The sequence below is a fragment of the Pterocles gutturalis genome, unplaced genomic scaffold (assembly GCF_000699245.1).
Source record: "Pterocles gutturalis isolate BGI_N339 unplaced genomic scaffold, ASM69924v1 scaffold10273, whole genome shotgun sequence".
NCBI classification, from domain to species: domain Eukaryota; kingdom Metazoa; phylum Chordata; class Aves; order Pterocliformes; family Pteroclidae; genus Pterocles; species Pterocles gutturalis.
Genome location: NW_010125602.1, coordinates 20,401 through 32,486, shown reverse-complemented (window position 1 = coordinate 32,486; position 12,086 = coordinate 20,401). Strand labels below are relative to the sequence as shown.

Below are 12,086 nucleotides of genomic sequence, written 5' to 3'. Positions count from 1 at the left end.
ATCACCCGGAGCAACCATGGCAGAAAACCGTTATTTAGCACAACCTGTCTCATTTACATATCATTAGCAAATTTGATAAGTTACATGTGACCCCCACAGTAAAACCAGAACATAAAATTCTTCTGCTTTGAAATGTCACAATATTAATCAGAGCTATAATCCAGTCTTAACTGTAGCAATATGCGTGGTGAAGTTAAAACAGCGCGTGCCCGTGAAATCTCCCGGGTTGTATGTGTCAGAGCGGGTTTTGTATGGAGCTCACTAGGGTTGGAATGTGCTGAAGCTGAGCGTGTCCTTAGGAAAGGTCTGTGCCAAGGGCGAGTCGTTCATGTGTCATTCCAGCCTGCAACGTTTTGCAAAGCGCCTAACTTTGCTCCCTAAAACTTTGGCTTTCGTAAGAAATTTTTCCTATTGATTTTTAATGAAACAACCAAAACTTTTCTATATGGGCAAAGCTGGATTTTGAAATGACTCACTATTTCCTACCTTATCTAACGTATGGTTTATGATCATTTCTGCCTTTCTATGCGCTGATACGTGGCCTTGAAAATGTGATTTTTGTAAAAGTTTACTGGTTTTATTACTGCTATTTTCAGTCTCCTGAATGTAAATGGGAGTGATGATCCCATCCATCATCCTGCTGATGGGAATGGGAACACGACGGGCAGAGTTCAGTGCTGCAGGAACACGGACAGGTTGCCCTCTGGCTGCGGATGGGAAGGGTCGTGCAGGCAGCGGGGTGTTTGGCGGGGCCACTCTGCAGGCTCAGGAAATCTGCGTTGGTTTGTACTTTCCGTGCTGCCCCGTAGGTTAGCGTGTGGCCCTTCGCAGCTGGTTTTGGATGTCTGATCATCCTCCTCGGACTGTCAGAAGCTCTTGCCTCCAATTGTTTGGGGGTGTTAAGGTGGACGAGAAGCAACAAAATGCTTCGTGTTTACAGAAACAAAATTGTTGGTGCTTCACTTGGTTGAAGGCAAGCTTTGTGGGTTTTCGTTTTATCAGATAATTCTGAAAGTGGCACAGAAGTTAAAGGTGTAATGAAATCCTGAAACATCTCGTTAAACTAAGATGTGGTGGCTGCTGATGGGCTGCATAGTCTTGATTAGCAATCTTGATTTATTGATGGAGTTTCCAGTTTAAGATGTTTGATGTTACATTAAAGACAGCTGGTTTACATCCTGTATCAGCGCTGCAGAGATTTGAGGTACAATCGGGCTGTTAAGTGCTGGTTGGAGTTGTCGGCACGTTATCAAAGCTCTCTGTGCCGAGTTTGAGAGTTTCAGTTCGGAGTTAGCATTTCAAACAATGCCACAACAAAATCTGCTTGTGGGTTGTGCTGGAGCTGGGTTCACAGTCCTCGTTATTAAGAGATGCTGGTGGGTATTTGTGGTGATTAACGTGCCCAGTGTTCAGTCTGGGTTTTGTTTTGTGATTTCAGAATTGGATTTTTTTTGCGTGTATCTTACTATCCCACCAATTAAAGTTCTGTTGCATCTCGGCCTCTTTGTAACTCGGGTGTTTCTTTTCTTCCTCCAGAACTACACTCAGTACATCCCTCTGTCCATATACGACCTGCAGACCTGGATGGGCAGCCCTTCCATTTTCGTCTATGATTGCTCCAACGCCGGCCTTATTGTCAAGTCGTTCAAACAGTTTGCACTGCAGAGGGAGCAGGAGCTGGAGGTGAGATCACGGTCTGTTGCAAAGGTTTCGTTTGTGTTTGTGCCTCAGGGTTAAGTTTAAGCTTGCTTTGCTGTACACGGCTGAAAAATGTGTTTGAAACTATATTAGAAGGCAAATTAATTTGCAAATAATTTTGTTACTCCAATTTTTCTGGTTCAGCTTGCTATCCTATTAAAGTTGGAATAATTTTTAGTACAAGCACTAATTAGATGGCGATGTTAATAGGATCAGTTTATGCCCTAATGGTCTTTTCTGCTGAGATTAATGCCGAGGTGAACTAGACGTATTTATTTTAGTTGCAAAAGTCTGATATCTGAATATGTGTTTGGATGCATTTAGAGTTTTGTGCTGTTGATCTGAGTGTGAAAATGCGAAACGAGATGAACCTGGTACACAGAGGGGTTGGCGCCAGTGGTTTCAGTTTCACAGGCTGCTTGGGCTGAATGTGTTTCTAATGCAAAGCTGTCTGTCGTTGCAAATGGAATTACTAATAAATTTACTGAAGTCAATCTGAAATGCAAAGTGGAAGGTAAGGAGTCAGGATTCTTTGTGCAGCAGCCTGGGATGGCAAGGCTCCCCACGGACAGAAATGCCTGCTGGTTTCAGCTGACCTGGAAAGCACGTTTTTTAGAGGTCAGCTTCTTACACTCTCAGTTCTATGACGTATTTTTGAAAAGCCAAACAGACTTCAGGGAAGGAATATTAATGGATCAGGCAACTGACTGTCACAAGTACACCCTTCCAGTAGATAGTAACAGTCTCTCTGGCTCTCATTCCTTTCATCTAAACTCTGTTTTTTGGAGCTGCTTTGGTGGTGACTCTTTTGGCAGGTGAAAATCCCATTCTACGGATGGAAACCAGTCTAATGGCTTGAGATACGTAGATCATTTCGTTACTCCTTCTCTTCACCCAGTGATGATGCCATTCTTTGTAAAGATAAGAAACTTCCCAAAGTCTGTGGCTTGGGAAGGACGTGAAACAGCGAGGCACAGGTCAGTAGCAGCGGTAAGAGATGCCTTTTGAAGGTTATCTTACATCTTCCCATCTTAAGAACAGAATGGGACCACCAGACATTGTCCTGGACTTGGTAACGGAGAGAGAAAAGCGCTTACGGTGTCTTGCAGAGCATGGGTGAGAATTCATTTGGAAAACTATAAATTACTGAGTTGTTCAAATTTGTGAAAGGCGAAGTAAAGCCCAAACTGGTACTCAAGGGGCTGCCAGAGTGATCAAGATAATTGTTAGCTCGTCTTACTGAAAGGAGATTAGAGGAGTTTGCCGTTCTCTTAATCTGACAGAGTGAAGGCTGAGAGAAGCCATGGCTGTTTATTTTGTTTTATTTTGTTTTAATTTGTTCTATTTTGTTTTATTTGGGATTGCTGTTTCTGGATACCACAGAGCGCTGGCCAGGTGCCATCGGATTATATATAGTTCCACCAGAAACATAAAAATTAATGACAACGTAGCTATGTTCGCAACCCCGTTATATTTGGTTTTCATTGTTCATGGGGTATAAAGGCTGGGACTTTTTCTTAATGTAAAATCTAAATCTTGTTCGGTCTCCAAAGAGAGGAAGCATAAAAAAACCTGATAACTTGGGAGTGATAGAAAAGCAGTTAACGCTTCTCTAAATACCTGAGAAGAGATAATGCTGGAGCGCTGCATGGCACATTGTCTTCTTTAGAGAGCTGCTTCCAAAATAGCACTTGAATAGTAAATACGGGTTTTTTGGCCTTTTGTTGGTAAATAAAGTCTGGCTAATGTGTGTGAGTGAAGAGCTGTGCAGATAGCAAGAGGTGTACTGGTTTCAGTGAGAAGAAGACTTTGTACAGCAGAGGCAGGGGTCTGTCCTATCTTATCCTCGGGGACAGATTGCAAGTGAAAGTATTTTTTTATTTTCAATGTAAAGACTGGGTCTGAGGGAGGTGGGGGCGAAAGCAGAAGATGGACCTCTGCAGATGCTGGACCCGGTTCAGCTGTAGCTGGTTTTTGGTGGGATGTGGGGATAATGTTGTCGTTTGGTTGTAGCTCTGTGTTGGGTGTCTATGGGGCAGCGGTTGGGCTGGCAAGGTGTGTCAGTCCCCATCCTTCTGAGTGGGTGTCTATGGGGCAGCGGTTGGGCTGATAGGGTCTGTCAGTCCCCATCCTTCTGGGTGTGTCACAGTGGTCCCAACCTCAGTGAGATGCTATGGATGCAGGGACCGGCAGTTTCCCTGGCTTGACTGTTTCAGAGAAATACCCGTGAATTGTTTTCATTTCCAGCTGGCTGGGCAGGTGAGGATTTGGTTTCATATCTAGCTGAACAGAAGCGCAGGGTTTGCAGATAAGAAACATCATTTAGCAGCGTGACGGGGTTATGGTGTGGTGCAGTATTAAGTGTGATAGATTCGTTTCAAAGTTCATTTTCCCAGCTGACCTTCCCTTTATGTGTTTTGGTTTTGTCCTGAGGTTTGTATCAGAAAGCTATTGTTTTCCTCTCCCAATAGATATTTTTCAGACCTGGGAACTGACCCCAGCTTTCGGAAGCTGGAGTTGTGCTGTTGCTTTCCTGTGAGTGTCCTGTTTGGTGTCACCGGGCAGGACAGCAGCAGGGCAGGGTGGGAGCTGGTGGCAAAAGAGGGTGCAGAGGGCACCCGGCAGGGACTCGACCTCGTGCTGCTGTAAGAAACCGGTGGGTGAAAGGGTGTCTGCAGGGCAGGGAGCTGGGCACAGACACCTCCCGTGCCTGCCCTGGAGCTGCGCTCTGCCTGGGGTGACAGTGGGGCACTGGATGCTCTTCATCGTCTCGTTGCCCAGCTCTGATGGTTCTCCGAGTGCGTATAAACACTCCGTCACGCTGGAGCATTAAGCAGACACTTTAGTGTGCTGCACTAACCATGATAAAGCAGCAGGCTAGTTATCTCTGATTAATTCTCTGTGTAACGGTGACACTGTGTCTCCCCTGACTCAGGCTGGTGTCACACAGCAGAGGTCTGCCGGAGCGCCGCGCGGGAGATGTGCGCACGCGAAGGCTGGAGGTGGGCTCCCAGACGGGTGCTTTGCTGCATGAGATATGACTTTCTGATTTGCACCTTTATTGTTTGAATTTTTCAGCAGTGTACCCTGCAGCTGCGTGCTGCCTGGTTTGGTTCTCGGTGCGGGGATCCGGCGGTGCGGTGGGAGCGCCTGGTCGCTCTCCCCCCAGCAGGGCTGTGACTAACGAGTCCTAATTGGAGCCGAGGAACTCACCGCTTTTATTTTTCCATCTTCAACATTAATTCTCAAAAAATTAGCTTAATGACAGCACAGCAGAATGTTATCTGGCATTAACATCATGTCTGGGGAGAGAATTTTGCTAATCCACCATCTGCTGGGAGAGAGGAACGTCTCCTTCTCTGTAGCTGCATTCACGTCTTCCGCGGAGGGGAGGATGCTCGCAGCAGGGGTTGTGTGAAGCTGGCAGGTCTGGTCAACTCTTGAGATAACAACAACTCCTAGGTTCTGTCTTGGGGTAAAGTTCCCCCCAGGTTTACCTTGAACACATCTGTTAATTCAAGAAGGCTTGGTTTTGTGTCGGGTGCTTGTTTCTCAGTCTGGCTGTACAGGCACCTCGGTGTTTTCAGCAGCAGTGGTGCAGAATCCATCAGTTGTTTCCCTCACTGTTAGCTACAAGCAGTAGTACTTGCGGATCCGTTAGCTCTTCCTCTGGATGGACAAAGAACTTGCGAGTAGCAAACCTGAGCGCTCCTCAGCTTGGGCACCTCTGATTTGTTTTCAGAACAAACGAATGGCCACCGTCTTCCAGGAATGACAGCGCATGGCGTGACCGCCGTAGTGCAGGTCAGAATTCTGGAACTCTTTAGCTGCAGACTTGACCTTGATTTTTAAACCCACTGAGTATGCCCCTGTAAGTGTCTGCGCTGTTTCCCGTTTCCTCTTGCTTTTTGGAAAGTGCTCTGCAGCATGTGGAATGGGAGTTGAAGAACACTCTGCAGAGCTGGTTCTGGGCTGGAGCTGCCCAGATGCCGTCGGACCAACGCGCTCCATCTGTCCATGACATCTGCACTGACGTGTCTGTCCGTCCTGAGTATTCTAGACAAGTGATAATGCCCAATTAAATATAAACTAATAGAGTCTTGGACAATGATGTCATTAGAACGGTTCTAGATCTTGAGGTGCAAAGACCTTACTTTGGGGTTGGTTTTCAGTGTCACACCCAGCAGCAATTACATTTTTCCATCCAGAGGAATATGTATAAGGACTTCAAACCCTTTTACTAAAGCATCGGTTAAAACTGTTGTCTGCTGATTTGTTCATATTTGCATTGCAGAAGGCAGTGCACATTTCTTTTTCTCTTTTTGTTGGAAGACAGCCTCTCTCCTTACAGACACTGGTTTTCTCTCTTCCTTTTCCTAGCTTGACCTTTTTGCTCTAGTGAAGTAGAAAGATGTACGGGGAGAAGCACGGGGAGTTCGGACTCCTCTGGCTTACCAACAAGAGCCATCGTGATGCTCCATGGCAGGAAACGCTGCCCAGCACAGCCAAATGAATTCCCTTTCTCCATGGGAAGCTATTCTGCCATCTGTGGTGCATGGTTAGGAGCCACAGGAAGGATGGTTTTTGCTTAAACGTAAAGGAAAGACTAACGAGCCCAGCTTGCTCCTGCAGGGCTGGATTCCAGGCTGGCAGATGTGCGCTGGAGACGCTGAAGGGGTGCTCACCCTTCAGTCTGGTGCACGTTGCTGGTTTTGGTGTGTGGTTTCGTTATGGTAAATTCTGGTAAATACACTTAAATACTGTTAGTTATGTGTGAGTTAAAGCTATGGCTGGTGCTACCGTAGGTTTAAATGTCTCTGAATCCAGAGATCCATCCAAACTTTGAAGCTCTTCATTGGTTATTTTCAGAATGGTGTACAATTAACTTTACTGAATTCACCACCTGGGTAATTTCCTTGATCTCTCCAGGTGGCTGCAATTAACCCAAACCATCCGCTTGCTCAAATGCCGCTGCCTCCCTCCATGAAGAACTGCATTCAGCTGGCGGCGTGTGAAGCCAATGAGCTGCTGCCCATGATCCCGGATCTGCCGGCTGACCTTTTCACATCATGCCTTACTACGCCCATCAAAATTGCTCTGAGATGGTGAGTGTCTTCCCCGTTATTGAAGGCAAGTAGATAATTTGTGTAGCTTGTCTGTTGAAATGATGGATTTGTTAATCCAAACGTTCCGCCTAACCTACAATTTCTCTGCAGTATTGAATGACAGGATTTGAACTATGCGCTTGGGATGGTGTTTTATTAATCAGAACTAGAAAGGTGAAAATTTGTTGTCTTCTACTTATTACATTTTAGATTCCAGCTCAATATCTAGGTTTACTCAGATTAAGGGATTTACTGTTCTGGGAATTAAATATCTGCTTCTTCAGAGAGCAGAAATAGCACATAGTGCAATACAACTTTTTGTAAATTGTCCTTTGTACAAATCATGTTCCAAATCTTGCAGTTGCTGTAAATAATACGGTAGTGTTAAATAATGCTGTAGTGAAAGAAATTGAGCGATAAACCAAAGAAAGATGTTATGGGAAGACGTAGCAAGTTAATTAGGCAGAAAGTTATAAAAGGCTGCTGCAGATAGCAGGAGCTTTCGAAGAATGGTGTTTTTACCCAACATCAGAGAGGACCACGAACAATTATGGTGCCCGTTGAGGACATGGTGCGAGAAATCCAGCGTGTGCGTCCCAGTATATAGCTCTGACGATTCATTCCTGTCGGCACATTCCCCTCCATCCTCTGACGGTTACGTGTAGTCCGGAATGGAAAACGCCAGGGCACTTGCTAGAGTAGGGTGAAACAGGGGAAGCCTGGAGACATCGCAGACAGTGGTAAGCAATGGAGTCACCACAGCGTCAAGAGTAATTAGCTGTCTTTTGGAGATGCTTGTAATGACTTACGGTTCTTACAGTTATTCTGACGTATATCAGCAGCAAGCTGAGTTAATTTGACCAGGTTCTGGTCTGGATACCTGGTGCCTGGGATGGATACCTTTTGCTCGTCTGAGGGACGGCACGAGACCTCTTTAGCTTCTTGTTCCCTTTCTGATTTAGTGAGCTCAGGGGTGGTTTCTCCCAGAAGAGGGTCACAGCTTGTGAACACAGGCAGAAGTCTTGGATAATTTTGAGAAGCAGGGCAAAGAGCTTCAGTGGCATTAGGAATATTCTCGAGGGACCAGGAGCCTGAAGCAGTGGGAGGCTAGCCGAGGAACAGCAAACCTCTGCTGCCGTGCTCTTCGTGGGGCTGAACGTTGGCCAGCTGCCTGCACAGATCCTGGTCTTTTAAAAGCTACAGAAAGTTACTGTGCAGCAAAATTCCTCTAGGAGAACTTTGAGAAATACTGTGGTTTATCACCAGGAAAATATGGCTGCGGGGAACCACTGTTATCGTTGGCTGCTGTCGGCTCACCGCTAACCGAACCCGAAGAAGCTGAGGTTTCTGCTGGTTTTATTTGTGGAGAAAGACTTTGAGATTTCACTGAACGTTCCCCCTGACTAGCTGAAGGCTAGGAGCAGATGGCAATGAATGCATAAATACAAATGATGCTTTTTTAAAGATTACTTGTTGAATGGGGTCCGCAACCAATAAATACACCAAAAAGTGGCACAGGACTCCAGAAATGGAGATTTTAGTTCCAGTTCTAGGGAGAATGTTTTCATCAAAACACCATGTAACCGAGAGAAGAGTGAAACAATCACTTTTCAGGGCGGTACACTGAGGCTTGGGGTCATTCTGCATAGCTCCTGACTGTGCACGTGTGTTAGACACAGCGACTCTGCTTAATCTTTGTTCTTTTCACTAATTCATTAAGTCTTTGTGAGAATCCCTACATTGGGCTTTGATGCCTGTGGAAGGTTAGCTGGTTCGTAGCAAGCTGAAGCTTCCCAAGTGAGGTGAAAGCTGTTGGTGTCGGGTCTTCAGGGTTCTCCTTCCCTTGCGGTTCCCAGCACCGCGCTGCACCCTTGGTGCCGTAGTTACAGGGAGGATGCTGAGGCTCTGGGAGACGGGGTTCTGGTGGGGATGGGTTGGTTTTTTGGGTGTTTTTTTTTGGAAGGGGTTCCCTTGGAGGCTCTGGGAGACGGGGTTCTGGTGGGGTTGGGTTGGTTTTTTGGGTTTTTTTTTTGGAAGGGGTTCCCTTCCAGACATTTATACTGCTTTATGCAACACTATTGAATGCAGAGTTTCTGTGTACTGAGAAAGGGGTTTTGATGACGATCTGTTCAGGAGTTTTCTGTCGCTCTGTCTCCATGGGAATGCGGCTGAGCGGGCGATCCGGGCGGGCTCTCCAGCAGAGCTTCACCTGCCACGAGCAGGAGATATTCTGAGAGCTGTGTCTCGGTGCTGTTTGACAGGACAGGCGTTTGTAGAAATGCAGCTCGGGGGAAGGATTTAGCACCGTTAACCTCCGCTGTGCCGGGGGCTGGTGCTGGCAGGTGCCATGCGAGCTCTGGAGAATGAAGCACTCCCCACTGCATCTCCTCCTGCTTACTGCACACAAAAACCAGCACGCTCCTTGTATATTCCCTGTTGATTTGCATTACTACAGTTGTGTTTTCACCCGTGCAAGACCCCTAAATAACAAGTTCTTGCTCGGGGAGCGTTGTTATCCACCGCTGCTAAATGCAGTGGCTGCAAAGCCAGACCCTCCTCCTGCGGTCCCGCTGCTGGCGTCCTAAAGCAGACAGGTCACCAAAAAGAAAGATGTCAACTTTTGTCGTTAAAACTTCTCTTCCACTTCAGTCTAGCCCTTTTACTAAAGCTGATTCAGAGCCCTGCAGACTTGCTGCTGCAATAGAACACTTTTGCAATTCTGGACTGACAGGCTAATGAGGTTTCACATGCTGAATTTATGGGCAAATAAAGGCTTGATAAATACATTTCTGTGCATCCCATTTTGCACTCTGCATTTTAAGTAAACAACTGATGGACAAAATCACTTCTCAAATGGGGTTGCAGCTGCATCTGCTTCAGTTTTAATTTCAGGGAAAGAAAAATTGATGCTGGTAAGAGAAAGCCGGGGCAGTCGTGCCCTTCCGAATGTGGTGCCTGAAGCTCTTGAGGACGGTCTGACAACGTCAGGAGTCCAGCGTACGGGTTCTGGCTAGCTTGGTGCGGATTATCTTCATGGCTAGTGATTGCTGTGGGCTGACGTGTTCCAAATATAAGGTGTAACTATATATAACTCCGTGTGAGGCAAGCTTAGAGCTAAGCCGTATGGGTGGTTAATCTTGAGTGATGTGCACTCGCCGGGACGTAGACGCAGCTATTGCAGAATCGGGCAGAAATTAGCGTGTGTTTGGTGCGCTGCTTTACGCAGATCCGCGTCTCGCGCTGCCTAAAGCAAAAAGTAACTGTATTGGAAGCTGTGATCAGCAGTGCGTCATAAACTTATGTTATCATCAGTCCCTTAAGACATAAACAAGCTGCAATTATATTTTCACAGTTTTACACATCAGGGAGAAGCCTGTGCTTGTCTAAATTGTCTTAAGGACCCTATGGCTTTGAACTCTGCAGTCCCACTCGTACAAGAGGAATAAGGCTCCTGAAAAGTGCTGGAAACCCCCAAACCGCCACGGAACAAAGTTTGGGAACTGCCTGGCCTCAGGAGTTTCGGATAGGCAGATTGTACTCCAGAGCTCCAGTAGAGCAGGCTTGTGAGTGCATGGAAAAGAGAGCTTGACCTGTGACAGCTGGCTTTCTGTTGGGCCATGTAAAACAAACATTGAAAGTATTTTTTCTGATGTATTTATTTTGCATTTCTGGTTGAGATTTTGGGGGGTTAACTGAGCCAATCCTCTGTCCCAAATTTATTTAAAGAATCTAAATTGAGTGTCAAAATATTCCTGTGGTACCTGAGCAGAACCCCGTTGTGCATATTTCTGGTTTTCTTCTCTGTCGCCTGGCAGTTAGTGGTGTGTTTACGTGCAGCTCTAACATATTTCACCTGGTGCTTGTGACGATGACACCAACCGTCACTTGAGACGTCGCATTTAGAGCCTTGGAGTGATAAAGGGGGTTGCGGATACCGGGTGAGGAACATTTTGTTTACGAGTACATTTTCTTGGCAATCGGCGGTTGTTAGAGAGGAAATGCGGATAGTCTGCTGCTGCTTGAACGGGCTTTTAATGAGCGGATCCAGTTCAGAATATTCGGGGTGGTGACAAGCCCAGGATATTCCAAAGCAGCCAGCGCTTGCTGCTTTCCTCCCGTTCCGGTGAGCGTCAGACAGATCCGTGGTGGGGGCACAAAGGGTGGTTTTTCACTAGGCTAATGCACCCTGGTTTTATTTTGTTATCAGATGAAATAAGTGGGATCTAAGCTTATTTACAGGTTGCCCGCAGTGCAATCCTCGCAGCTCCCTCGGGAAGTGCTAAGTGGCGGCTGCAGAACGCGTTCCGATGTGGAAACACCGGCTGGTGGCTGGCCCTCGGCGGTGCCCGTCCTGCTGTCGTGGGATCTGCAGGAAACCCGCGGCACGGCACCATTCTCCCGCTGTGCGTCCTGAGTGCGTGGGGCAGGCTTTCCACCTCTCATCCAACAAGCTGCAATCAAAAGCCTCGCGCCTGGGAGAAATCCTGGCCCAAAGGAGGCTGGTGTGTCTGTGCGCCCCTGGGAAATGTGCTCTGCTGCTGGGCAGGAGGCTGGCCGCGCAGAGCAGCGTGAGGATGCTCGTGGGTTTGTTACGCCGTGTCTTGCAGCAGTGTGCGGTGCTGTTCTGTGGGTCTGTGAGCCTGTAGAATATTGCTGAGTGAGGTTACGCCAAATCAAAGCTCGGCTGCGAGGCTTCCGAAGTAAATACGAAATGCTGCGTGACGTGGTGAATGTGTAAGCAAATGTGTAACGGTGCAGAGTTGTGCTGGCTCTGTTAGGGTCCTCTTTCAGATGTGTCATAACGTGGAGGCATCGAGCAGAGGAGTTAGAAAGTCTTGTGGCATCCTCGGTCTGCAGGGAGTCTCCAGCCTGATTGCAGTGACCCAGTTCTGCCGTGCCGCATCCTGCAGCTCTTGGCTGAGAGGGGTGTTTCCCTGCGCGGTTCTGCGAAGCAGCCTTGTAAGGTTTTTATGTTTTAGCAGATCATATAGGGATCCCGCTGCAGTGTTCATAGGTAGCTTTATGAGTTGTGGTTTTTTTATGATGGATGGCGCACACATCAGAAAAGCAGCCTGGAGACCGCTTAGCTTTCCAGAGCCGTCCCTGGGCTTGGCCGTAATGGATGTCCTGCAAGCAGGGGCAGCCACAAGAAAGCTGGAGGGTCCTCAAGATTTCAAAAATAACCTCTGCACATCTTGTCTTTAAAGAAGTAATTGGTCTCTCTACCTGGGGAAGAGCCGTTTGGATGTGGCTATCCTGGCTCTGGTGAAAGGAGGGGCTCCC

The 12,086-nt window shown here is 47.2% G+C and overlaps 1 protein-coding gene across 1 annotated transcript in view; it reads left to right on the top strand.

Moving 5' to 3' along the window:
- Nucleotides 1-1,536: 1,536 nt before the first annotated feature.
- Nucleotides 1,537-12,086, top strand: part of LOC104465540 (regulatory-associated protein of mTOR-like) — a gene marked incomplete at both ends in the record, with an annotated part of 30,295 nt that continues 19,745 nt past the window's right edge. The window contains 2 exons of the mRNA XM_010078632.1: nucleotides 1,537-1,683; nucleotides 6,628-6,803. Of these exons, the coding sequence (XP_010076934.1) occupies nucleotides 1,537-1,683; nucleotides 6,628-6,803 (323 nt within the window). The remainder of the gene's footprint in view (nucleotides 1,684-6,627; nucleotides 6,804-12,086) is intronic.